Source organism: Anser anser, assembly GCF_964211835.1.
Source record: "Anser anser genome assembly, chromosome: 2".
Lineage (NCBI taxonomy): Eukaryota > Metazoa > Chordata > Aves > Anseriformes > Anatidae > Anser > Anser anser.
In genome coordinates, this window is record NC_139721.1 from 17,079,961 (window position 1) to 17,107,104 (window position 27,144).

General features: G+C 37.2%; 1 protein-coding gene across 5 annotated transcripts in view; it reads left to right on the forward strand.

The window, feature by feature from the left end:
* CSMD3 (CUB and Sushi multiple domains 3) overlaps nt 1–27,144 on the forward strand; it is a 1,012,063-nt gene that overhangs the window by 858,239 nt on the left and 126,680 nt on the right. For all 5 annotated transcript variants that reach the window (XM_083827432.1, XM_083827428.1, XM_083827429.1 and 2 more), the window contains 4 exons: nt 20,346–20,459; nt 21,139–21,234; nt 22,129–22,332; nt 26,116–26,240. In XM_083827432.1, coding sequence (XP_083683558.1) covers nt 20,346–20,459; nt 21,139–21,234; nt 22,129–22,332; nt 26,116–26,240 — 539 coding nt within the window. The remainder of the gene's footprint in view (nt 1–20,345; nt 20,460–21,138; nt 21,235–22,128; nt 22,333–26,115; nt 26,241–27,144) is intronic.

A 27,144-nucleotide genomic window follows, 5' to 3' on the forward strand; every position in this document is an offset into this window, starting at 1 on the left:
GATAGGAAAAAAAAAGTCTTGAAATTTTTATTTTACTTTGTGTCAATTACAGAACTTCTGGTATACAGAGAAAGGCAGATCCAGAACTGGCAAGTATGGAATTTAGCTAGTCCAGAGGAGCTATATCACTGTATATTAGCTGTGAATATAGGCCAAGATTCAGTTTTAAAAATCAAATAGGTTGAAAGAAGTATTCCAGAAAAGGATCCTTTTCTTTCAAGGATATACTGATCCATTTTGCTCCATGAATGGGATTCCAAATAAGACAAAAAAAAAATGGCTCTTAAGGACATGGTTTAGTGATGGGGGTCAGTAGGACAGGTTTATGGTTGGAGTTGATGATCCTAAAGGTCTTTTCCAACCTAGATTAAACATAGACAAAGAAACAAACATACCCTGCTGAGTAAAAAGTGTATAGCTTCAGAGGCAGAAATCATGTTGCTTAAGTGAATTCATAATATTCATTAAAGTGTGTCATGCAACACTATACAAGATGAGAAAGATGATTATGGCAGCAATTTGCTTTTTAAACAGAAGTACAATTTCATCTAGTTGTAAATAGTTTAACGTCAAATAACCCCAATGCCATGTTCATACTGTGATGTGAATATATACTCAAGAGTTGAAGAAATTAATGAAAGAACGTTCTGTAGATACAAAGTCCAAACATAGTTACACAGATAATGAGTTAGGTGGAGTCCAGATTATTGTTTTAAATTCTGTTTTTAAAAATTTCTATGAGTATCAAGGTACTCCTGGTCCCTTTAAGACCAAAAAAAAAAAAAAATCCTTAGTAAATATGAAAACATCTCTTCTATGGGATACTTGACTGCCTGTCTCACTTTAACAAAGAAGGAGGAACTAAGTATCATTCTATAAAAACAATAGTTAAATACAGAAGGAGAATACATGTTTGCATGCATATATTAGTTGTGGAAAACACTTAACCTCTCTGTGTGTCTGTGTAAAAGTCTGTAAGACAGTATAATAACATTTACCTTAAGGAAGTCCTGTGAAAATTAATCAGATTAATACTTAAAGTTAAGTACAAAAAAGTTCTCTGTTAAATCTGAAGTGAAATATAGAATCATAGAATCATAGAATCATAGAATATCCTGAGTTGGAAGGGACCCTTAAGGATCATCAAGTCCAACTCTTGATACTGCACAGGTCTACCCAAAAGTTCAGACCATATAATTTCTATGTTTTATATTACACCAAGAAAACAAACAAAACTTGATGGTAAGATTTTTTTTTTTCTTTTTATAAGCTCATATATTCCCTCACAAGTTGTGCCATTTTCTTGTAAATGACATAGAATTAATTTGCTAACCATGATGTATCACAATTTGATACACGGTTTGCAGGCTAATGAAAACCAATATTTCATTAACAAAAACTATTTGGAGATGGACACTTTTCTATTATTTGGCAACAGTTTTGTTTTTTTTTTAAGTCAGAAAAAATATTTTTTGTTTGGTTGTTTTTTTTTTTTTTTAACCCTATAGAAAATTTGAGTTATAAAAATGGTTTTGCAGATGCTTTTATAAACTTATTTGCTCACTTACTAAATTCAGTTTGCTTACTGATGGACTGTTGGAGATGTTTCTCCCTTGCTGTTCCCTTCAAGGTAGATTTGAAGATGTTAGAAGTCTAAGGAGAGAGCTGTAATAATTGAGGAAAAATGGCTGAAAGCAGGCTTCTGAAAAAAAAAAAAATTTCTTTGGTATATAGAAAGAAATAGGTAATTTGAAACAAACAGTAAGGAACAGTTTGTACTTCCTTATAAAGTCTCACAGTTCTAACTAGTAGTTCTGAAAATGTATATAATCAGTTGATCTTCCAGCAATGAAGGTTAATGTCTTCCTGAGAGTAAAATAATTGAAGGAGATTCAACCTTCTGGTTGAGAAAACAGTTCAAAGCATAATTATATGTATTATATATAAAATATATTAATGTATTCAAATATGTCTCCATTTTTAATGTTTGTAAATTGCCAGTTACTAAGATCAAAGGATTCTAGATTTTTATTACCATTTGAGAAAATTAAGACTGTCAATAATATAGTCAAATATGGAATGATTTATTCAATCTGCAACATGTTCAATTGTAATGTGCATATATAATTAGCTGTTATAAAATGGAGAATAAACTGTTTCTGTCCTTTTAGTGCATGCTCCTTTATGCTTATAGAAGATAATATCCTATGCTGTGTATAACAGAATTGAAATAGTATCAGATTTTGAAACTTAGTACCTTTATAAAATAAAACTTTATTTAAAATATGCGTATATGTACCTCCATTAGAAATCACCATTTGTAAGTACTATTTCTGTCACTATCACTATTTCTATTCTTAAACTTTATCAAATATTAAGTGATATACACAGACTTCACCCGGATGGTTGAGTCACCATCCCTGGAGGTCTTTAAAAGACGTTTAGATGTAGAGCTTAGTGATATGGTTTAGTGGATGTTATAAATTACTCTTTTAGCCAGAAAGAATTTGTTTATTGAGTAAGCGGTCAGCAAGCAAAACAGCGCTGGGCGGCCGGGGAGTCCAGGTTCCTCCAAACGGCGCGCACCCCCCGCACTTTCACAGTCCCCTTTTATCATCAAGTTCTTCCGGGGTTACGTAGCCCCCCTTCCTGGTACTGCGGCTGCGTCGACTGTTGCTAGGGGGTCGTCTCCGGTCCCTCTGGTGGTCGCACGGATGAAGGCAGTAGTCTTCCTCTGCTTGGTATGTGGCGTTTTCCCCTCCTTAATTGGTCATGTTGGTTTGTCTTAAGATAGGGCAGTGGGTTATCGGTTTTGCAATTATATTGTTTACACAAAGTTCTCTCAATCTTCTGTCCGAGACAGCAACAGGCAGGGTGCCTCAAGGTTCTTACCGCCACCTGGGTGACTCCCTTTGTTCCTTCTTAATATAGCCATGGGAAATAATGAACAAACATGCTTTATACATCACAATTATACATCACAGTGGAGGACTTGTTAGCGTTAGGTCAGAGGTTGTATTAGGTGATCTTGGAGGTCTCTTCCAACCTAGATGATTCTGTGATTCTGTGATCCCGTTATAGTCGGGTATCAGACAGTATATCAGTTACCATATTAAAATGATGAAGACTGCAGACTTAGTTTCATATTCATTAAAATTTAGACCTAAATAAATTTGAAATACTCAGAGGAATACACACTGCTATTAAAACAACTGAAGTACTGGACAATAGCATAATTTGCTTAAATACATTCTGCAATCCCATCACTTATTTATATCAACATAAGTATTTATATCAAGACTTTACAGTCTTAATAGCTATAAATTCTGAAGACATAGACCTGGATCTTAAGAATTACCATCACTCCAGGTCACAAAACAAGGGTAGGGAGCTGCCTACCACAGTGCCCTTTTAATAAATCTCGAAAACCAGGTAAAAGTGTAACCTCAGGAAAATACTCACTGATTGTTCTCAGAAGATCCTTCTCAATCACCATTAATCTGTACTTAAAGGATTTCCCAATCTATAGGAAGCACATTTTTTTTAGTAGCTCCTTGTGAGTCTTTCTGCCATTAATTTATATCACTGCTTTTTAGCCCATATAGGTTTAGTCTTTGTGATATAATTTAGCAAGCAGTTCCACACCTTAAACATGTATTGTATAAAGAAACATCTTCCCAGTTTAAAATGTGTTATAGACATTTGCACTTGCTGGTCTCCCGTTCTTATACTTGAAAGGACAGTAAAAATAATTCCCTGTTCAATTTCTCTATTCACCTCACAATTTTATAGATTCCTATCATATTTGCCCCTTAATCATCTCATTTCTAGAAAGAAGAATTTATATCTGTTCATGATGCAATAGGGACAATTGCATATTTTCTTGTTATCCTGTTCATCCTTCTCTATACTTTTCCTAATTTCACTCGCGTTTTTTTGCAGAGGGCAGACCAGAAAGTCTATCCCCTGCACTCTAGATTTTCACATTTGTCTTATAATTGCTTGTTGTTCTCTGCTCTTTTCCTAATAACTGCTAGTATTTTATTTCCTTTCTGGCACTACTGAATACAGAACTGATGTTTCACAGGAATTATCTTTTATAACCTCAAGATCTTAGTCCAAGATAGTTAATAGCTAAGTCAAAGCCTGTCATTGTGAATATAAAGTAGGATTATTTTTTAATTCATGTGCACTAGTTTACACTTATCTACTACGAATTTTATCTAATATTTTATCACATCATTCATTAGCATAATGTGTTTCTGTAACTTTTCAGTTAGTTCTTGCTTTTATGTCTTTAATAACATAACACCATCAACATATTTTGTAACTGTTTTTACATCTTTCTAAATAATTGAAAGATATATTGAAAATCACAATTCCTGACAGACATTCTCTGCATCAAGAAAACTATTTATACCAGTTGTTGTTTCCTAAATTTGAACCATGTAATTTATTTTTTTTTTTCTTTTAAAGAGTATTTGCAGAAATAGCTTATGGATTGCTTTTTGGAAACTGTGAAATGAGATTCTCTTTATAGTTAACATATGCATAATTTCCTTAAGATAAAAAATCTAACCCATATCCTAAGTGATTGTACAGAAATGCTATGTAATGTAACTCAATGGGAATATAGGATAAAAGCTTTCTAATTGATAATGCCTGATACTATGCAATTTTGGCTGATATAGTCACAAAGTTAAATCCATGCTGGATAAGGACCTGATTAGTTAATCTTGCAAGATCATTGGGTGTGACCAGCACTAATTTATCTGGTGTCATAGACATTAAAATTCTCAAGCTTTGCCTTATAACTTGGTAAAACAACCTTGTAAAACACAGAATGTTTGAAGTACGTATGTTCATATGTGTACATTGTGTTCATATGTACACAATTCTCTCATTATTCTGGTTTTAGGTAGGATTATAACATTAATCACTAATAGATCTGGGAAGTAGTATCATAGATAGATACTGTGTTGGATGACAGAAAAATACATAATTAAAAACCGTTACTACCAAAGAACTAACTTAGCTGTGAAGAAGGCTATAAGTAGGACTGAAACAATATAGGAAAATTTCTGCAGATTTATTGACAGAAGTGTTTTGATGGGATATTTTGAAACTATAATGTGCTTTTACCTCAAACAATATAATACTTAACACCTGTGTTATTTTACAGGTATCATCAGTTGGCTTTTCCACACAACTCTTCTCCACATTAAATCAATTCTAAATTTCTTATTCTTACTCTAGTCAGTACTCTGTGTCTGTTTACTTACTCTCAATCCATTAAATAAAATGTGTTTATTGCTTATAGCCATCTATTTATTTTCATGACAAACTATTCTACTTGGGCTTTATTATCATCTTTAACCTCCTTTCTCTGGTTTAGAAATACCATTGGCAATATTTCAGAGAAAATGGTATGATTTTTAACTCAAAGATTTAAGCCTAATATTCTTTAAAAAAAAATAAAATAAAATAAATTGTTTTAAATATAGTGTTATGCTATAAGTGGAAAACAGATAATCCATGAAGAATTCAAAAGTTTGCAGGCATGCCACAGTTATTAGAAAAACGTTAACATGTAGTAGTGTTTGTTTGTTTGTTTGCTTCCTGGTTAGTTTATATGCTTGTATTTTGCTTTGTGATCTATTTTTTCCTTTTTGCATCTATTTTTCTGCAATGTTTTCCACTAGCTTTCCCAAGTGCTTTGTTTTATCTCTTATGCTTATTATTATTATCCCCTCTATTTTTATAAGGAACTAAATGAAAGTAACTCAAAGAACATGCATGTTGGCATTGAACAGCCAAATCTATGATGCTCGATTTTTTTTCATATTGAGCAAATCACCATTTTGGACTCAGTATAAATACCATAGTTTTCTGGCTAAAATAAAGTTAATGACTAAACAGCCACACTGAACAGAATACCAAAATGGAAATACCAAAATGGATAATATTTCTGAAGTTTTTTTTTTCATTAACTGTTACTGTTATATACATTGTACACTATAAAATTGGATAAAAATGTATTTAACAACATTTCCTTAAACTGGCAGTTGAACATGATTTTTGTGATAAAAAAAATATACATAAATTAAAATAATAATAATAATAATAATAATAATAAAGAACACAAATAAGAAAGGATTAGTAAAGAATTTATGATATATTTTTTTTTCTGTCTACAAGTACCCCTGTTTCATGCCAAGTCTCTCTCTACAGGGCTGCTCTCAATGTATTCTCCCAGTCTGTACTCATCCGGAATTACCCTGACCCAGGTGCAGCACCTTGCACTTGGACTTGTTGAACCTCATGCAGTTCACATTGATCCACTTCTCCAGCCTGTCCAGGTCCCTTTGAATGTCATCTCTTCCTTCTTTGGTATCAGCTGCACCACTCAGCTTGGTGTTGTCTGCAAGCTGAGAGTACACTCAATCCCATCGTCTATGTCATTGATGAAAGTATTGAATAGCACTGGTCCCAAGACAGACCCCTGAGGGACATCGCTTGTCACCAGCCTCCACCTGGACATAGAACCATTGACCACAACTCTCTGGGTATGGCCATTGAGCCAATTCCTTACCAAATGGATGGTCCACCCATTGAATCCATATCTTTCCAATTTAAAGATTAGGATGTCATGTGGGACCCTGTTGAAGGCCTCACAGAAGTCCAAGTAAATGACATCAGTCAGTCTTCCCTTGTTGACTGATGTGGTTACTCCATCACAGAAGGCCACCAGATTGGTCAGGCATGATTTGCCCTTGGTGAAGCCATGCTGGCTGTCTCGGATCACCTCCTTGTCCTGCATGTGCCTCAATATTGGCTCCAGGAGGATTCGTTCCATGATCTTGCCAGGCACAGAGGTGAGGCTTACCAGTCTGTAGTTCCCTGGGTCTTCCTTTCTACCCTTTTTAAAAGTGGGAGTGATATTTCCCCTTTTCCAGTCACTGGGGACTTCACCTGACTGCCATGATTTTTCAAATATGATGGAGTGACTACATCAGCCAATTCCCTCAGGACCCTGGGATGCATGTCATCAGGTCCCATAGACTTGTAGTTGTTAAGTTGCATCAGGAGGTCCTGAACTTGCTCTTTGCTTACAGGGGGAGGGACTCTGTTCCAGCAGCCAAAATGTTCAGGGCTTTGAGAGATGTGGGAATCCTGACCACTAGTGAAGTCTGAGACAAAGACTTTTTTAAGTACCTCTGCCTTCTTCGCGTCTGTTGTTACCAGTTCTCTGTCTTCATTTGTCAGAGGCAGTACACTCTCCTTAGTCATTCCTTTGTGGCCAATATACCTGTAGAATTCCTTCTTGTTATTCTTTGCATTCCTCGACAAATTTAGTTCTGTCAGTGCCTTGGCTTTACTGATCCCATACATGCACATCTGAACAGCATTTCTGTACTCTTCCCAGGGCATGTGTCCCTGTTTCCACCCTCTGTGCATTTCCTTCTTTTGCCTAAGTTTGACCAGCAGATCCTTATTCAACCATGCATGTTTCCTACCTTCCCTGCTTGATTTATTGCACATGGGAATAGAGAGCTCTTGCACTCTAAGAAAAACAGCCTTAAAGAGTTGACAGCTCTGATCAGATCCTCTGTCCCTAAGGATCGTGTCCCATGGGATCTCATCCACTAATTCTTTGAACAGCTGGAAGTTGGCTCTTCTGAAGTTCAGGGTCCTGACTATGCTCTTAGCCAGGCCCATTTCCCTCAGGATCATCAACTTAACCAGGGCATGGTCACTGCAACCCAGGCTTCCTCCAGTCTTAACCTCTTTAATGGGTTCATCTGCATTGGTGACCACCAGGTCCAGTAACGCTTCTCCTCTGGTTGGTTTGTCTAATACCTGGATGATGAAATTGTCTTCAATGCACTCCAGGAGTCTCCTGGATTACTTACTGCCTGCCACATAGCTTTCCCAGCAAATATCTGTGTGGCTGAAATCCCCCAGGAGGATGAGAGCCTGTAAGTGTGATGCTTCTTGCATCTGGAGCAAGAAGGCCTCATCAACAGGCTTGTCTTGATCAGGCGGCCTGTAGTAGACCCCAACCACAAGGTGTCCTTTGTTGGTCCAGTCCTTAATTTTTACTGACACACTCTCAGCCCATCCCTCTCTAGACATACGCAAACCTATGGGGCAAGATGGGATCCACTCAAGGGTACTGAAGAAGGTGGCAGAAGTATTCACCAAGCCTCTTTCCATCACTTATCAACAGTCCTGACTATCAGGGGAGGTCACAGTCGACTAGAGGCTAGCAAATATGATGATAATCTACAAGAAGGGCTGGAAGGAGGATCCAGGAAACTACAGGCTTGTCAGTCAGTCCTCACTGCTGGGGAAGGTTATGGAGCAGATCATCTTGAGTGCCATCTCACAGCACAATGCAGAAAAACCAGGTAATCAGGTCCAGTCAGCGTGAGTTTATGAAAGACAGGTCCTGCTTGATGAATCTGATCTCCTTCTACGACAAGGTGACCCACTCAGTGGATGAGGGAAAGACTGTGGATGTGGTCTACCTAGACTTCAGTAAGGCCTTTGACTCTGTTTCCCACCGCCTTCTTCTGGAGAAACTCTGTTCATGGCTTGGACAGGTATATGCTTCATTGGGTTAAAACAGCCTGGATGGACAGGACAGGACTCCATGGCAAAATGAGTTAAATCCAGTTGGAGGCCAGTCACTAGTGGTGTCCCCCAGGGTTCAGTACTGGGGCCACTTCTCTTCAATATCTTTATCAATGATCTGGATGAGGAGATCGAGTTCACCATCAGGAACTTTGCGGATGACACCAAGGTAGGCACGAGTATTGATCTGCTCAAGGGTAAGAAGACTGTACAGAGGGATCTGGATAGGCTGGACTGATGGGCTGAGGCAAACTGTACAAGGTTCAACAAGATTAAATCCTGGGTCCTGTACTTGGGGCACAACAACCCCATGCAACACTACAAGCTGGGGGAAGAGTGGCTGGAAAGCTGCCTAGCAGAAAGGGACTTGGAGGTATTGTTCAGTAGCCGGTTGAATATGAGCCAGCAGCATGCTCAGATGGCCCTGAAGGCCTGCAGCATCCTGGTTTGTATTAGAAACAGTGCTGCCAGCAGGATCAGGGAAATGATTGTCCCTCTGTACTCAGCTCTGGTGAGGCTGCACCTCAAATACTGTGTTCAGTTTCATCGAGGTGCTGGAGCACATCCAAAGAATAGCAACAAAACTGATTAAGGGTCTAGAGAACAAGTCTTATGAAGAGCAGCTGAGGGAGCTGAGGTTGTTTAGCCTACAGAAAAGGAGGTTTATAGGAGACCTTATTGCACTGTACAATTACCTTAAAGGAAGCTATAATGAGGTGGGGATTAGTCTCTTCTCCCAAACACCAAGTGATCAGATGAGGAAATGGCCTTCAGTTGTGCCAGGGAAGGTTTAGGTTGGATATTAGGAAAAAATTCTTCACTGAAAGGGTTGTGAAGTTTTGGAACAGGCTGACCAGGGAAGTAGTTGAGTCACCATCCCCAGAGGTCTTCAAAAAACATGTAAATGTAGAGCTTAGTGACATGGTTTAGTGGTGGACTTGGCAGTGCTAGGTTAATGGTTGGATTAGGTGATCTTAGAGGTCTTTTCTGACCTAAATGATTCAATGATTCTATGAAATTCAACATTTTAGGTAGACAATCAATTTTAAGAACTATAAACCTAGTCAGAAAGGTGAGATAGAGTTTTTGTGTGCGGGGATAAATAAACCAGCACAGTCTATTTAAAGAAATAACAATAATAGACTCTTGAATTTCAGGTTAGTCAAATTAAAACAAACCAAAATAAAGAAAATAAGATTATGTGGTGTTTCTTTCAGGGCTCTGTGTTACAAAGCAGATATAAGACATAGTAATATTACTTGTTATTATCACATATATTCAATATAATACAATATAATAAGCATATGTAGTATTTAAACTTAAATTTACAGCTTTTTAGTTTTTAGGGTTGTTTTGCCTTTTTGTGTGTTTGTTTTCCATGCTATTGTGCTGCTGCAGATTCAAGAAGGGTTTCACATATATTCATAATGAGTCAAGCCAGGAAAGAGGGATGTGAGCTGCAGAAAGGGGAAGGAGAAAGGGAAATCGAATTCTGAGGCTTGGAGTAGAATGATAATTTATGAAATCTAATCGACATAGCTGATTTTAGGAGGAAACAAGAAACATGTATATTACAAGAATTCACTCCTCTTCCAAATTCAGGATAAGGCCTGAGTGCCATTTCTCTCCCATTCCATTTTGTATGGAATTATGTCTCTTTGTGGGGAAATGTGTGTGTATATTTTTTCTCTACAATTTCACTTGACTCTTTTGCATGCTGAGCTTCTAGTGTTTCTAACTGCCCCATCCTGTGTCCCTAAACACACTCTTGTCTCTTCATACCTTTATATAAAGTTTATTTTCTTAAAAATGAGAAAATATAGCACTTCCCATCTTTTTTTTTTCCCCTCCTGCTCTGGAAATGCAGGAATACAGTAATGTGAAAAAGGACCAGCCAGCATGCTTTCACTTAACACTTTCTTTCCAAAAAAAAAAAAAAAAAAGGAGAAACAGAGTATGGGCTACAGCTCAGACCTTTTGGGGTATTTTCTTCCCCTCGATGGAAGGAGGAAAGCAGCACCTGAAATAAAAACCAGAATTCTTTATGCGCTCCCTTACCTATCCCTTGTTTGCAGAAGGAATGCTTTATTCTTTTTTTTAATCCTCCCTCATCTTCTGTATGTTCTGCAAGGAGATGAAGGACTCCACCTGAGAGCATAATCGCTAAGACTACCAATGGAGCAGATAGCGCATGATCAAAGGCTGACAGTTCAGTTAAGGCTTTTTCCACAGACAGAGGGATTAAAACTAGACAGTGGTGCATGTCACATACACTGTGAAGAAACAGTATAAATTTACACTAATTTTCCCTGGCCCAGTACAGTCAACTAGCACACCTATGCATGGCTTGGAAATCTCTACTATATTTATGTTGACCATTATTGTTAAATGTGACCTCATTCAGTTATATTTATTTTTTTATAATAATATTACACTAATATTATACATATGATAATATCAAAATATAATTACATTATATTTGAGGGCTTCTGTAGATTTGTGATGCCTTTTTGAAGTTGGTATATACATTAGGAAACGTGAAAGAGTAATCTAGCTTCAGTAGCTATAGAAAAATGTATATAGCTATATATTCATGTGTATTATTCCTGTTCCTTCTATCTCTCCATATCTTTTACATATTTTAATTTTCAGTTATTTAATGTTTTCTCTTTATTGTTGCATCTGATTATTTTTGTATCATTATATCAATTCCATTCATCTGCAATTGCTCAAGTCACTTGCCCTTGTTAATAATTATCTATTGAGGGTAAGCAGTTCTCTACCCTTACTTATAACAGTAAGAACATCACTTCTAGTGGTGTACACCTAAGCCCATCACTAGCTTTATTTTGACATCTAGTCTGCAGTTCACCCTAGAAGCTTATACTATTCAAATTAATTTTTGCTGTTTCCAAGTTCAGGAACACTAGACAGCTGTTTTATAACTGCTATTTGCATTGAAATTTTTTGAGATTTGCGCAACAGGATACTACTAGTAGGGACTCTACATTTTATTCACAAACAATTAATTTTCCTGTTACACTACAGCATATGCTAATAAGTATCAACCACTACATCTAACATATCACTATCGATTACCGCTACAGGAACAAAGTAGATTGAATATATTAACAGTAGCTGGTAGACAACCAAATGTTTGGAAATGTAAGAGGAGAAATATTTCACTACTATTTTTATTTAAAAACTAAATAATAGCAAAACTACTACCACAAAGATACTCCAGTATTATTATGTCAAACACGTATTCCACTGCATAGTAAAAGATCAGGTCTTCCAATTTGTTTGTGTGAGCTGGTGAAAATTAATTTAACTCAGTGAACACAATATTTCTATATGCATGAATTCTATAAGATCACAGCTTTTTTTGTTGCGACCTTTCAGTCTTTCCCTTCAAAAACCTTCTCTGTGTTTACTAAATAATTCCTTTTTGAAGAGTCCAACATACACTCAAGTTATATTGCAGTTTTGCTGGACATTTATTCTCAGGTAGAAAGGGTTGAATATCAATTTATTTGTTTATTGTCAACATGAGTAAAATTTAATTTAAAAATATTGAGTAAGTCCATCATTCTAGTGTGTTCCTAAGTCATCAAAAATACAAAAGTAAATTTCATATATTTTTTTCTTGTTGCTGTTTATGAAGCTGAACACTCAAAGGGATTACTCACTGGGAACACTATGTTCCAGCAGGAGAGGCTTGCATTTCTTGTTTCTTACTGATTACCTGTTACCTTTAATCATCACAAAGACGCTAGTGAGAGATTTCTCTTTTTCAGTCCTTTAATGACTTTCTAAACAATGCTTCTTTTCTTTTTTTTTTCCCCAGAAAAAAAAAAAAATAAATATGCTGCTATAATTCCTTTAAAAAGCCTGATAGGGAAAACATCACACCTAAATCATAAGCAAAGAGAAGATGTCAACAACGGAGCTGGTGAAGAATTAGATTTTTCTTTTTACAGATTCACTGAACTCAAAAATTTGTGTTGCTGTCAACAAGGCTCTATTTTTGAAAGATTGCTTAGTCTGATGACAAAAATTCTGTTTGAAATGATGAGAAGCTAGCTTCTGTGGAGTAACTTCAAATTCTGTGAAGTCCTCTAGCTCTGTAATAGGGCTTCTGTCTATACCACAACACCTCAACTTTTCAGTCGCCATCAGAGGAAACTTATTGAGACTCCCCGCTTCCATTCTCATTTTTTAAAGAGTATAAAAGATTTATGTAAAACACCATGCTCAAGCACAACTGAAAATTATCATTCACAGCAAATGGATGGCTTTAGCTAGCTGTTTATGTCTTTCACACACAGAAACAGACTTTTTACTCCTGCTCCTTAATAGTTCCTGGCTGCAGATGTATATATATAGAGAGAGAATAGTAGAGGTAATTTGGGCCCTATTTGAGACATTTGGTAATATCATAAAGGCAAATGATTTACATCAGTAATCGATTTCATCTTAGAGCTTTCTGAGTTTGATACATCATAAGCCACAAAATATATCCCATTGATGTCAATGGGAAACCTCGGGTAAGGAGACAGCTCATCTTACACCACTGAAACTATATGGACCACTGTATTAGTTGAATGTTCATAAGTCTGACAGGATTTACCCCAGAATACTAAAGGAATTAGCAGATAATATAGCTGAACCCCTCTCAACAATTTACCAAAGGTCTTGGCAGCCTGGGGAGTTCCATTCTTACTGGAAGCTAGCCAATGCTATACCTATTTACAAGAAGGGCGCAAGAGAAGACTTGGGAGACTACAGACCTGTAAACCCCTGAAAAAGTTACGGAGAAGGTTGTCCTGGGGCATATTGAAAGGCATTTAAAGAACAAAGCTATTATCAAACATAATCAACATGGGTTCACCAAGGAAAGTCCTGTCTTAGTAATTTGATCTCCTTCTATTATAAGATCACCTGCTTAGTGGATGAAGGGAAGATGGTGGAAGTAATCTTTCTGGATTTTAGTAAGACCTTTAATACTATCTCTCATAGTATCCTTCTGGACAAATTATCCAACTGTGAGTTGAACAAGTACATGCTACACTGGGTGATGAACTGGCTTAACTGTAGAGCTCAGTGGATTGTAGTGAATTGGGCTACATCTGGCTGGTGGACAGTCACTAGTGGTGTTCTCAAGAGCTCAATTCTAGGGACAGTTATGTTCAATATTTTTATCAATGGTCTAGATACAATAGTCGAATGCAACCTCAGCAAGTTTGCTGATGATTCTAAACTGAGAGGTGCTGTTGGCTCCCTGGAGGGACAAGAAGCCTTGCAGAGGAATCTAGATAGATTAGAGCATTGGACAACCATCAACGGCATGAAATTCAACAAAGGTAAATGCTAGGTGCTGTACATGAGATGAGTAATGTCAGGCACAAGTACAGACTGGGAGACAAATGGCTAGAGAGCAGCTCAGCAGAAAGGGATTTGAGGGTGCTGATTGACTGTAGGCTCAACGTGAGTCAACAGTGTGCCCTGGCAGCCAAGAGGGCAAACGGCATTGTGGGGTGCATTTAACACAGCATAGTCAGCCAGCCAAAATAGGTGATTCTCCCACTATATTTAGGCTTGGTGCAGCCTCATCTTGAATATCGTGTGCAGTTCTGGTCTCCAAAATATAAAAAGGATATTAAGATGCTTGAATGCATTCAGAGGAACAACAAAGAAGGTAAAAGGGCTGGAAGGTATCTCCTATGAGGAGAGGCTGAGGACACTTAGTTTGTCTAGTTTGGAGAAACGGAAGCTAAGAGGTGACCTTATTGCTTTATACAGCTTGCTGAGGAAAGGAAATGGAGAGGGCGGTGCTGATCACTTCTCCCTGGTAAGCAATGATAGGTTGCAAGGTAATGGCACAAAACTGTGCTAGGGGAGATTCAGACTAGATATTAGGAAGAAATTCTTTACCATGAAGGTAGTCAAACACTGGAAGAGGCTTCTTCATGAGGTGGTTGATACCCCATGCCTGTCAATGTTCAAGAGACATTTGAATAATGCCCTTAATCATACAATCGTAGAATCACAGAATCACAGAATCACAGAAAGATTTGTTGAAAAGGACCCTAAAGATCATCTAGTTACAACAACCCTGCCATGGGCAGGGATACCTCCCACTAGATCTGGTTGCCCAAAGTCTCATCCAACCCAGCCTTGGATACTTTCAGCCTTAACTTATCACTAAACTCCTTGATAAAAAAGTATTTCCACATCTTTTCTATAGTCCTCCTTTAAGTACTGGAAGGTCTCCCCAGGCTGAGCAATCCCAATTCTCTCAACTTGTATTCATAGGAGAGGTGTTCCAGCCCTCAGATCATCCTCAGGGTCCTCTTCTGGACTTGCTACAACAGGTCTATCTTCTTATGTTGGGGACCCAAGTGCTGAAGCCACCTTACTCTAAGTGGGATCTCACAAGAACAGAGTAGAAGGGGAGAGCCACCTGCCTGACCTGCTGTCCACACTTCTTTTGATGCAGCCCAGGTGGCCCATGGTTGGCTTTCTGGGCTGCAAGCACACATTGACAAGATCGTGTTGAGCTTTTTATCAACCAACCCCTCCTAAGTCCTTCTCCTCAGAGTTGATCTCAATCCATTCTCCACTCAGCCTGTATTTGTTCTTGGAATTGCCCTGACCCAGGTGCAGGGCCTTGCACTTGGCCTTGTTGAACATGAGGTTCGCACAGACCCACCTCTCAAGTCTGTCTATGTCCCTCTGGATGGCATCTGTTTCCTCCAGTGTGTCGACCGCATCAAACAGCTTGTTATCATCAGCAAGTATGCAGAGGGTGCACACAATCCCGATGTTCATGTCACTGGCATAAATCTTAAATATTGTCAGTCCCAATACTGGTCACTTAGGAATGCCACCTGTCATTTGTCTCTACTGGACATCAAGCCATTGACCGTAACTCTTTGAGTGCGACCATTCAGGCAGTTCCTTATCCACTGAGTGGTCCATCTGTCAAATCCATGTCTCTACAATTTAGAGATGATAATATGCTTTCACTTTTGGTTATCCCTGAAGTGGTAAGACAGTTGGAATTGATGAACTTCGTAGGTGTATTACACATGAATTTTACTTTCTTTCTTTTTTCCTTTTCTTTTTTCTTTCTTTTTTTTTCTTTTTTCTTTTTTTTTCTATTTTTTCTTTTTTCTTTTCCCCCCTCTCCTCTCCTCTCCTCTCCTCTCCTCTCCTCTCCTCTCCTCTCCTCTCCTCTCCTCTCCTCTCCTCTCCTCTCCTCTCCTCTCCTCTCCTCTCCTCTCCTCTCCTCTCCTCTCCTCTCCTCTCCTCTCCTCTCCTCTCCTCTCCTCTCCTCTCCTCTCCTCTCCTCTCCTCTCCTCTCCTCGAGTCTCCTCTCCTCTCCTCGAGTCTCCTCTCCTCTCCTCGAGTCTCCTCTCCTCTCCTCGAGTCTCCTCTCCTCTCCTCGAGTCTCCTCTCCTCTCCTCTCCTCTCCTCTCCTCTCCTCTCCTCTCCTCTCCTCTCCTCTCCTCTCCTCTCCTCTCCTCTCCTCTCCTCTCCTCTCCTCTCCTCTCCTCTCCTCTCCTCTCCTCTCCTCTCCTCTCCTCTCCTCCCCTCCCCTCCCCTCCCCTCCCCTCCCCTCCCCTCCCCTCCCCTCCCCTCCCCTCCCCTCCCCTCCCCTCCCCTCCCCTCCCCTCCCCTCCCCTCCCCTCCCCTCCCCTCCCCTCCCCTCCCCTCCCCTCCCCTCCCCTCCCCTCCCCTCCCCTCCCCTCCCCTCCCCTCCCCTCCCCTCCCCTCCTATTGAATCTGGCAAGAGACATGAAAGGCTTCTACAGAAGCAACAAAAAGAAGAGTAGGGAAAATGTGGTCCACTTTTCAATGGTGCAGGGGCCCTGGTGATTTGCATGAATCTCTACTGGTAGGACAGACTTCAGCAATCCTTTGCCCCTGAGACCATTAGAAGTCTGGAACAAGGAAGGACAAAGTGAGGGAACACAAACATCTTGCACATACACAAGCCCATGGGACCTGATGAGATGCATGCAAGAGTACTGAGGGAGATTAGTTACCTCTGAAAGATCATGGCAATCAAGGGAGGTTCCTGAGAAAAACAAATGTCACTCCTATCTTCAAGAAGGGCAAGGAGACAGATCTAGGGAAATATAGGCCAGTCAGCCTTACCTACCTAAATGCCTGGGAAGGTGGGACATATAATCTTGGTCACCTTCTCCAAACATAGTAGGGAAAAGAAGGTTATTGTAAGTAGTCAGCATGGATTTATGAATGGGAAATTATGCCTTACAGACCTGATAGACTTCTGCAATGAGTTAACTGGCTTGGTGGTTGAATGAAGAACACCGGATGTTGTTTATCCTGACTTTAGCAAGGCCTTCAACACTATCTTGCATAACATTCTCGTTTACAATTTAATGATGTACTGACTAGATAAGAAGTCATTGAGGTGGACTGAAAACTGGCTGAACTGCCAAGCTCAAAGGATTGTGATCAACAGCATGAATAATAGCTGGCACCCAGTCAGTAATGGCATACCCCAGGGATTGATGCTGCATCCACTATTATTTAATATCTTCATGATATGTATGATGGGACAGAGTGCACTCCCAGTGAGTTTACAGATGACACAAAAATGAATGTGTTTGATATACCATATAGATGTGCTGCCATTCAGGTAGCTCATGAGGTTCAACAAAAGATTCAACAAGAGTCTGCAGCTGAGGAATAGCTCTGTGCACTAGTACAGACTGGCAGATAGCTGGCTGGAAAGCAACTTTGCAGAAAAGGTCCTGGGGGTACAGATGGACACCATGCTGAACATGACCCAGCAATGTGCACTTGCCATAAAGAATGCCATCAGCCACTTGGACTACATTAGGCAGAGCATTGCCAGCAAATTGAGTGAGAAGATCCTACCCTTCCATTCAGCACTGGTGAGACACGTTAGGGGTGGTATGTCCAGTGCTGGTATCCCCAGTACAAGAGAGACATGGATGTACTGGAGCAAGGCTAATGAAGGGTGACAAAGATGGTTAAGCAACTGGACATGTAATAGAGCTGGGATTGTTCAGCCTAGAGAAGAGAAGCTTCAGGGGTATCTTATCATTGTGTATAAATACCTAGGGAGTAAAGGAGACAGAGCCAGACTTCTTAGTAGTGCCCTGTGACAGGACAAGAGGCAAGGGGCACAAACTGAAACACAGTAAATTCCATTCAAACAAAAGAGAAAAACTTTTTCCTGTAAGGGTGATTGGACCTGACAACAGCTTGCCCAGAGAGGTTGTAGACTCTCCATTCCTGGAAGTATTCAAATTCCTACAAGACACAGCCCTTAGAATTGTGCTTGAGATGACTCTCCAAGCAAGCAGGTTGGACTAGATGAGCTCTGGAGGCTTCCAGTCTCAGCTATAAATTCAGTTTATTTGATCTTTATTTGTATAGAAATTGACCTTTGAACTTGGCCCACTCTACGTTATAATTGCTATGTAATATCTTACAATAACCCATTAAAACACAAATATAGTTCATCAATTCTGTTTTTACAGTTTTCACACGATACAGCTCGTGCTAATAGTTACGCCTCAGAACTTGCCTGAAATTTCTGTACATAGCTTGTAACTTTTCATGGTACGGAAAATAGCAGTGGAAGTCACAAGGAACTTTACTTGGCTCAATGGCAAAGTGGACTTCACTGAGTGTGAAAATTTGAGGAAAATACAAATGTGAATGGACAACATGACAGAAATAATTAGATGGATTAAGTTTGTTAGTTATTTTCAGCAACACCACAGTGCAGATGTATGCAGCTAAATATTTTAAAAATAAGCAGAGCTAGTAAAAATAAAATTAAAAAAAAATAATTTTCTGAAGATTGGAGGAAAAATAAAGATATTTTTTAAATCTTACTTATGGTTCATCCTAAAGATAGACAAAATACTTTGTAAATGCCTCATGGAATTGTTCTTTTAATTACTTTTTTCTGAACATTTTATAAACTCCACATCCATGCTTTCACTTCAAAAAGAGGTTCTTGTTTCAAAAATGGACTTCATTTCTTCTTGAAAACAGTTTATGATAAGATCCCAAGTTAGCATAATACAACTGCCATTTTTTACGTCAATGAGTGCATAGAAAAGGAAATAGGACAAGGAGAAAGCAAAGGAAAAGGAAAAAAGGAAAAGGGAAAAAAGGAAAAGGGAAAGGCAGAGGGAATGGAAAAGGAAAAGGAAAAGGAAAAGGAAAAGGAAAAGGAAAAGGAAAAGGAAAAGGAAAAGGAAAAGGAAAAGGAAAAGGAAAAGGAAAAGGAAAAGGAAAAGGAAAAGGAAGGGGAAGGGGAAGGGGAAGGGGAAGGGGAAGGGGAAGGGGAAGGGGAAGGGGAAGGGGAAGGGGAAGGGGAAGGGGAAGAGGAAGAGGAAGAGGAAGAGGAAGAGGAAGAGGAAGAGGAAGAGGAAGAGGAAGAGGAAGAGGAAGAGGAAGAGGAAGAGGAAGAGGAAAAGGAAAAGGAAAAGGAAAAGGAAAAGGAAGAGGAAAAGGAAGAGGAAAAGGAAGAGGAAAAGGAAGAGGAAAAGGAAGAGGAAAAGGAAGAGGAAAAAGACAATTTGAAGACTTTACATTTTTTATGTACTGATTTTAAAGCTTTATTAGAATGTATACTTTGGAAGAACTATAAGTGCCTAGCTTCATCTATTGCAATAAAATATAGCAGATAAAGATATTACTGACCATATGGCAAAGAAATATACTATGTCTCCAGGAGCAACATATCAGAATATTTATCACTAAATGCCTAACCTGGATAATGAACCACAACCAGAAACTGGTTCTGCTTAGGTTCTGTTCTTAGTGGGTGTTACTATTCCTACAAATATATATCTTCTTCCATCTTTGTTACCCCTTTATACTCCTTAAGCCACTTTTCTGGCAAATTGCTAGTAATGGTGATAAAATTAGAATGTAAATGTTTTGTAGATATTTGGGTCAGAATTAATCCAAACTTTTTTTTTTTTCCCTACTTTAATTATTTGCATATATTGAATGGGCAAATACCTTTGATGTGAAAGCGCTGAACTTAAGTGCAAAAGTAACATTATTGAATTCAGTTGTTCATCTAGCATGACTAAAAAATAAATATATTTGTGACTAAATAATAAATATATTTGTGATTCAGCATATGAATTCCCAAATGTTTGTCACTTTGAGTTATTTGCTCATTTATTTTGCAAATATAAAAGATGCACTGGATGTTAATGTTCTTAAGAAGAATTCCAAGGTCTATGAAACTTACAGAGGCTTATCAACAAAATGAATGGATAAGACAACATATATAAGAATATGCCGAGATTATAAAGGAGGATATTGAACTGAGAAATTTGGTGGGGAGGGAAAAGTAGAGAATTTGAAGATATAAAAACAGACTTTTTTTCCCCCTAATTACTAAAATTTTCTAACAATTACATGTATGATTGTGTACCTTCATTGCCTATTCTCTATGCTGTCATGTTATGAAAAATAACATTATACACAGGGAAAATTAATTAACTGGTCAGGGAAATCAACCAATAAATATATTTTCAATTAAAATATTTTAATGCAGTATATTAATGTATGTTCTGTAATCTTTTTCTTTTTTTTTTTTTTTTTTTTTCTTCTCATTTTATCCCCCATTTTTGGCTGTTGGTGCTTCTTGCTTTTTCTCCTTCCTGTTTGATCAGTGGTTTTTGGCCAGTTTGTATTTTTCCAGACATCACTCCACGATGTGGTTGAAGTATATGATGGCCCATCTCTGCAGTCATCATTGTTATCTTCTCTCTCAGGATCTCATTCAGGTATCTGTTAACAGAACTGTCATTAAACCATCATTTACTTTATATAAACTAAAGATAGTGTAGTTGAAAAAAAAGAAAAAAAGAAAAGACAACTGTCATATTTTCTTAGATACTGTTCAGGAAAATATATGAAATCAGGATTTTCAAATAAAAACCTAATCACTCAAACCTGTGTTTATTAATGAAGAAATAAAAGCCAAGTGGATTTTTTTTTTTTTTTTGATATTTAGTTGTTACACTGTGTATTTGGGGCTTCTTACTTTATGTCTCTATTACTTTTATCTAGTGAGCAATCTGAAATGGATATTATACATTAAAAAGGGAAGCCAGCATATTTTTTATAACAAAGTGAAATTGTATAGATTATGTGCATGTTGACTTGATTTACAGAGGCATGGTGTGTATACACATATATATATATATATATATATATATACTTTTTATAAGGGAAAAGTATATATTCATAATAACCGTGATGAGTTTTAGTCCCCCTTTTCTAGAACAATGGGATACTGCCAACTTAAGATGTTGAATCTATCCTGCCAAGTTAAAGAAACCGAACAGGACTGGGAAGGGGGAGGAGGGGGTCATCTTAGCTGTAGAGCTGTTGATAGGCATTTTGTATGCTTCTTTAGTAAAAACTGATTATGATAGCTTTGTATTTGCTTTGTTTGAGTAGGTGAATCCCTTCCATTGAGCTCAGGTAACCAGATCACGGTTAAATTTACTTCAGTTGGACCAGTAACAGCTAAAGGATTTCATTTTGTTTATCAAGGTGAGAGAGCCTGGAAAAATTTGTAAATTTATTAATTTCTTCACAAGTTGTAAATGATCAGAGAGGAACAGACTGAAAATGAAAAGGAAAATAATAGCTTGTTAATGATGTAACAAGTTTCATGATTTCTGCCTGTTTTTAAAAATAATGTTAGTACCATTCTTTTATTTGTATTTTAAATGTTAAATCAAATAATTAAAAAGCATAACGGAGGTTCCAAATTTAAGAAGGTGGTTATAAAATAAACTGTTTTTATGTTTGCTAATATGACTGACTAATGCTAGATATATCTTGCTGCTCAAACTGGTTTATCTCTCAATTTAAATATGAATAACTGCAAATGGTATTACCTGTGTGTGAATCAGTGATCTTTCTATTACTAAACTGCTTCCCTTCATTTACATTTTTTGCCTTTTTATGGGTAAAACACAGAAATGGTTATACATCAGTACTTGCAACTGCAATCCATTCTGCTATGGATTCTAAATCCAGATCTGGCAGGCATAATACACATTTAGAAATCCACATGAATAAATGTAAATACCTATCTGACACAGAATTTTGTTTTGTTTTGTTTTTCTTTTTTTAACTATTAGATGAACATTTCATAGCGATATTTCTTTTCAGTGCCATTTTAGAAAGGTTTCATTATGGATTTTATGCATTGCTTTTCATCTTGGCAAGGATATCACTGCTATGCACTTCTAAATAGTAACTCAGTCATCAGAAGTATGTAATCCAAATTGTGAAGATCAAGTTGGGGATTAAGCAGATGTTCTTAACTGGCAAATAACTGAATGTTACTTCCAGTCATTCCAAATATTTGTGGTTCAAAATCTGAATTCCTCCACCAAATCTAAAATTAAGAATCCACAATTCTTTGTATGTTTGCAGCTGTTCCAAGAACAAGTGCAACACAGTGTAGCTCTGTGCCTGAACCAAGATTTGGAAAAAGGATTGGAAATGAATTTGCAGTTGGGTCATTGGTTCTTTTTGAATGCAATCCAGGATATATCCTTCATGGATCAACAGCAATTAGATGTGATACAGTACCAAATGCATTGGCACAGTGGAATGATTCGCTCCCTACATGTGTTGGTGAGTTCTTTAAGCTTTTTAATAGAATTAATTGCTGCCTAAAGTGTTGACCATTATCTCTAGCTGAATGTGTTCCTTCGTTGTCATCCGCACAATATTTTATTCCTGCTTACTTTTATTCACTTTCTTCTCCATTCAAGGTTAAGATTTTAATACCCTTTCAATTCTAACCTTGCTGCGATATTTCATTAGTTTCTTGAACATACCCTTCTATTATAAATTATATGTTACCTTCTTTTACATTAACATCAGTGACATCCCTCGTTATCCTTTAATCAAGTTTCAGAAATAACAGTTTATTCTCTGACTCCTTCAAGACTAAGATGCTCTCACCTTTTGGATCTCTAATAAGATATTGTATGCTCTTATGAAGACTACTATATTAAAGATTTAAAAATAGTTAAGTTAATATTTCAATGCTTGCAAAAAACAAAACAAAGCAAACAAAAAAAAAACAGTAATTTTCCAAAGCAGAAAATATATCTTATCTGGTTCTGGTCATACAAGATTAAATTCTCAACATTTAAGTCTTAAATTAATGTGCTTCTATTGACATTAATAAAGCTGTTCTGTACTAACTGGAAATCAGGTGATACCTCTGAAAAGTCTCAGAGTAAGGAAATAAAATTATATTGGTATATTTTTCCATAGGTTTACATCAAGGGCAAATACAACACATTGGCTGCTGTACATGTTATTTTTTAATACAGTTTTTTTTTTTAATATAAAAAAAAATCAGTTGTTTATAAATGAATCAAAATTGGTTGTCATTTACATGGTTTTTTTTGCAATGCCATCAAACTTGTAGCCTGTAGCAAACCTGTAGCATCTGTTGCAGTACCAACTGTGCCATACATTAATTCTGTGCAAATTGAATACATTAAAAAACATTCATTTTGAGGATGAAGGCATCTGAAGAACACAGCTCCCAACCCAAACAGTAAATGTATGTATGAGTTAAAGTTACTTTACTATTCTTGAAAGAGAATAGATTTATTAGAAAAATCATTCTAACCTACTGCAAAACCACACTATGGAACTGACCCCAGCATTAAGAAGTATATAAGCAGAGTTTTAGATGAGTGGAGGAGGAAGGGAAAAGGGAAAAAGAAAACATTTTTAATTAGGTTGGTTTTGAATCCTCTTTGCTTAATCATATGATGCTGCATGGCAGAGACTGAGTGGTTTTCAATAAAAACAAAATGTTTCCTCCATAATACTAAAATCTTGACAGAGATCACGACTAAGTACCACTGGGGTAATATTAGTAAAATAGGATTAACAATATATTATACATGAATAATATTTATTTGGACTGTTTCAGTCAAAATGAATAGAACCATGATTTATATATCAGTAAGAAACAAGTATTTATCTGTACTTCATTTATCCTCGATTACTACAGTACAATCAATATAATTGTACTGTTTATACCCTTGAAATGTATTCACTTTTTTTTTTTTTTTTTCAGACATAACAATTCAGCAAAGTGTTGTAATAATTATTTTGGTCATTGATCACAATATATTATATACATATACATATACATATAGACATATTCTGTGAAAGACAGACTGTCTCTAGGCAAGCTGAACTGTGAAAGGGTTACAGGCCACTTTACATGTGAAAATTACTGTGCCAATAACAGTGATAAAATATATATGAGGATAAAATTCCATTGAACTAAATCAGTTTAATAATTGAAGTGGTAGACCTGACCACATTAAATTGCCTTAACTCTAGTGAATGTTTGAGTGTTTTCTTACAGTCAGCAGACATCAATCATTGTGTCCATCCTTTTACAAGTAATTATTTAAATGTTTTGAGTTATACTGACCTTTAGTTTATCCATGTAATTTGAAGAGATTCTATCAATTATATGCCATACAAAATGTAGCTACAGTATTCGTTATTAAGTGGCATTCTTCTAGGTATTTTATAAATCCTCATACTTTTATCTAATGAAATCAATTCAGAACTTATCGAAGTTTCATAGAAATGATACATTAGCTTCTGTTTAACATCTTTGTTGGCAACATGGACAGCTGGATTGAGTGCACCCTCAGCAAGTTCCTCAATGACAACAAGCTGTGTGGTGCAGTTGGTACACTGGAGGGAACAGATGCCATCCAGAGGGACATAGACAGACTTGAGAGGTGGGCTTGTGTGAACCTCATGTTCAACAAGGACAAGTGCAAGGTCCTGGCAATTCCAAGAACAGGGTAATTCCAAGGGTCAGGGCAATTCCAAGAACAAATACAGGCTGAGTGGAGAATAGCTTGAGATTAACTCTGAGGAGAAGGACTTAGAGGGGGGTTGGTTGATGAAAAACTCATCATAGGCATGGCAATGTGTGTTTGCAGCCCAGAAAGCCAACCTGGGCTGCATTAAAAGAAGTAGGGACAGCAAGCAGGTCAAGAGAGGGTGATTCTCCCCCTTTACTCTGTTCTCATGAGACCCCACCTAGATTACTGCCTTCAGCTCTGGGATCCCCTATATAATAAGAACATGGACCTGTGAGAGCAAACACAGAGGAGAGCCAAAATCAAAGGGCTGGAACACTTCTCCTGTGAAGATAGGTTGAGGGAGTTGCTTTCTTCAGCCTGGAGAGAGAAGGCTCCAGGGAGACCTCACTGCAGACTTCCAGTACCTAAAGGGGGTCTACAAGAAAGCTGGAGAGGGACTCTTTATCAGGAAGTGTACCATTACAAGGAGTAATGGTTTTAAACTAAAAGAAGGGAGATTTAGATTAGATAGAAGGAAGAAATTCTTTACTCAGGGGGTGGTGAGGTACTGGAACAGGTTGCCCAGAGAAGCTGTGGATGCCCCATCCCTGGCAGCGTTCAACACCAGGTTGGCTGGGGCTTTGAGCAACCTGGTCTAGTGTCTGACACCCCTGTCCATGGCAGGGGGTTTGGAATTAGATGATCTTTAGGGTCGATTCCAACCCAAAGCATTCCATGATTCTAACAGTTTATTAAACTATCTCATCAATCTTTTCCTTCAACTTCTTAAATACCAACAGAATATCTGTATCTAGATTAAGTTTTAATTTTATTTGTCCCTGTCAGAGCATCTAATGATCTAGACAAGATACATTCAAATTGATCATTCAGAAGGGAAATGGTGTTGATGTATGCCTCTGTCTTATTCCATGTGTAACAGTTCTATTAATCCATGCACACAGATATGATGAGTGAAGTAAGCCTTTAGCAATTTCTTTACTAATACAATAGATCCGTAGTCTGTAATTGCATAATTCATACAAGCAAAGAAGAGTTGCCAAGGAGTTGAGACTGGTGATATTGATTATTTAGACAATAAAAATAGCAATATTAAGATAGAATTTTTCTGTTTTAATCCTTTATACGAATAAAATACATAACTGTTCAAACTTCATTCTTAAGCACTAACAATTAAGCTTTATATTTGTAAGGTTGCTAGGACATATTGGAATTAATTTTGTTTGTTAAAGGTCAAATAAATAAGACAGGGGAATATGAATGAATCACAGAATCATAGAACAACATGGGTTGGAAGGGACCTTGAAAAATTGTGTAGTTCCATGAGCAGTGATGCCACTTTGTTGTTGTTGTTGGTGGTGGTGGTGGGTTTTGTTGTTGTTGTTGTTCCTGAGGCACATATAATTTTTTTAAGTTTAACATAAATTTACAAAAGTTTTCAGCCATGGTATGATGAATGTTGTGTAAGCTTTAATAATAATAGCTCTTCTCACTTCTGAGGCTTTGCACTTCTTTTTTTGACTTGTGCATTTCCTTTCAGTGCCCTGTGGTGGAATTTTAACAAAGCGCAAAGGGACCATTTTGTCTCCGGGTTACCCTGAACCTTATGACAACAATCTGAATTGTGTGTGGAAGATCACAGTACCAGAGGGAGCTGGGATTCAGGTAAGTATACTTGTTATTTTCATGTTATCACCATGTTTAAAATTGTTTTTTCCTGGTGCAAGAGCATGAAAAGAGTATTCATACATTCTTTCTCTCACTAATGATGGTCACAGTGGAACTCATTGCACATCTTTTCATTCACACAGTTCTTAAAAGATATAAGATTTAAAGAAATTTTAAAAGATATACCCGTAACTTTTAACGTGGAAAAAAAAAAAACTGCTAAAAGTTTAACATATATTATTTCAGTATGTCAATGATTCATTGTAAGCAAGAGGGAATAGAGATGCTTCCCCATGTGTTTTTTTTGTTGTTGTTTGTTTTGTTTTGTTTTCCTCCCTCCATCAAATTACATAAATCTTGTTCTTGCAGTGTTCTTGCAGAGATGGGTTCTTTCCATGGAGAGATTATGTTTGTTTTCCTAGAAGTTCTGTTATTTTACATATAGATACAAAAGTTCATTGTTACATAAATATGCTTCAACTGGAGTTGGGAATGAGTCCTTTAAAATATTGATGTAATTCTATTTTACAAAAACTTAGATTAAGACCTTCATGGAACATATAGCAGAAAAATATCTATAAAGCTAGGTTATGTATATCTCACTTTTTAGTAAGAAATTTAGTGAGGCAGTTATGTCTAATATAATAGAACTTTCAAGCTTCATCTCATTAAATTTCTACCATAACACTTATCAAGAAACCATGGTAGCAAGTTTTCTATGCCCTCGCTTCAAAAGCAAAATAAAATAAAATAAAATAATAATAATAATTTTAAAAGAATAAATAAATTAGTTTCTGTATATAAAGATGTAATAAAGGTCCAATTGCCTATTGGAGTCTATTTAAAATAGAAAAGACTATTTCTAAATTTACATTTAAAAGTTTTGGAAAGGAAACAGGAT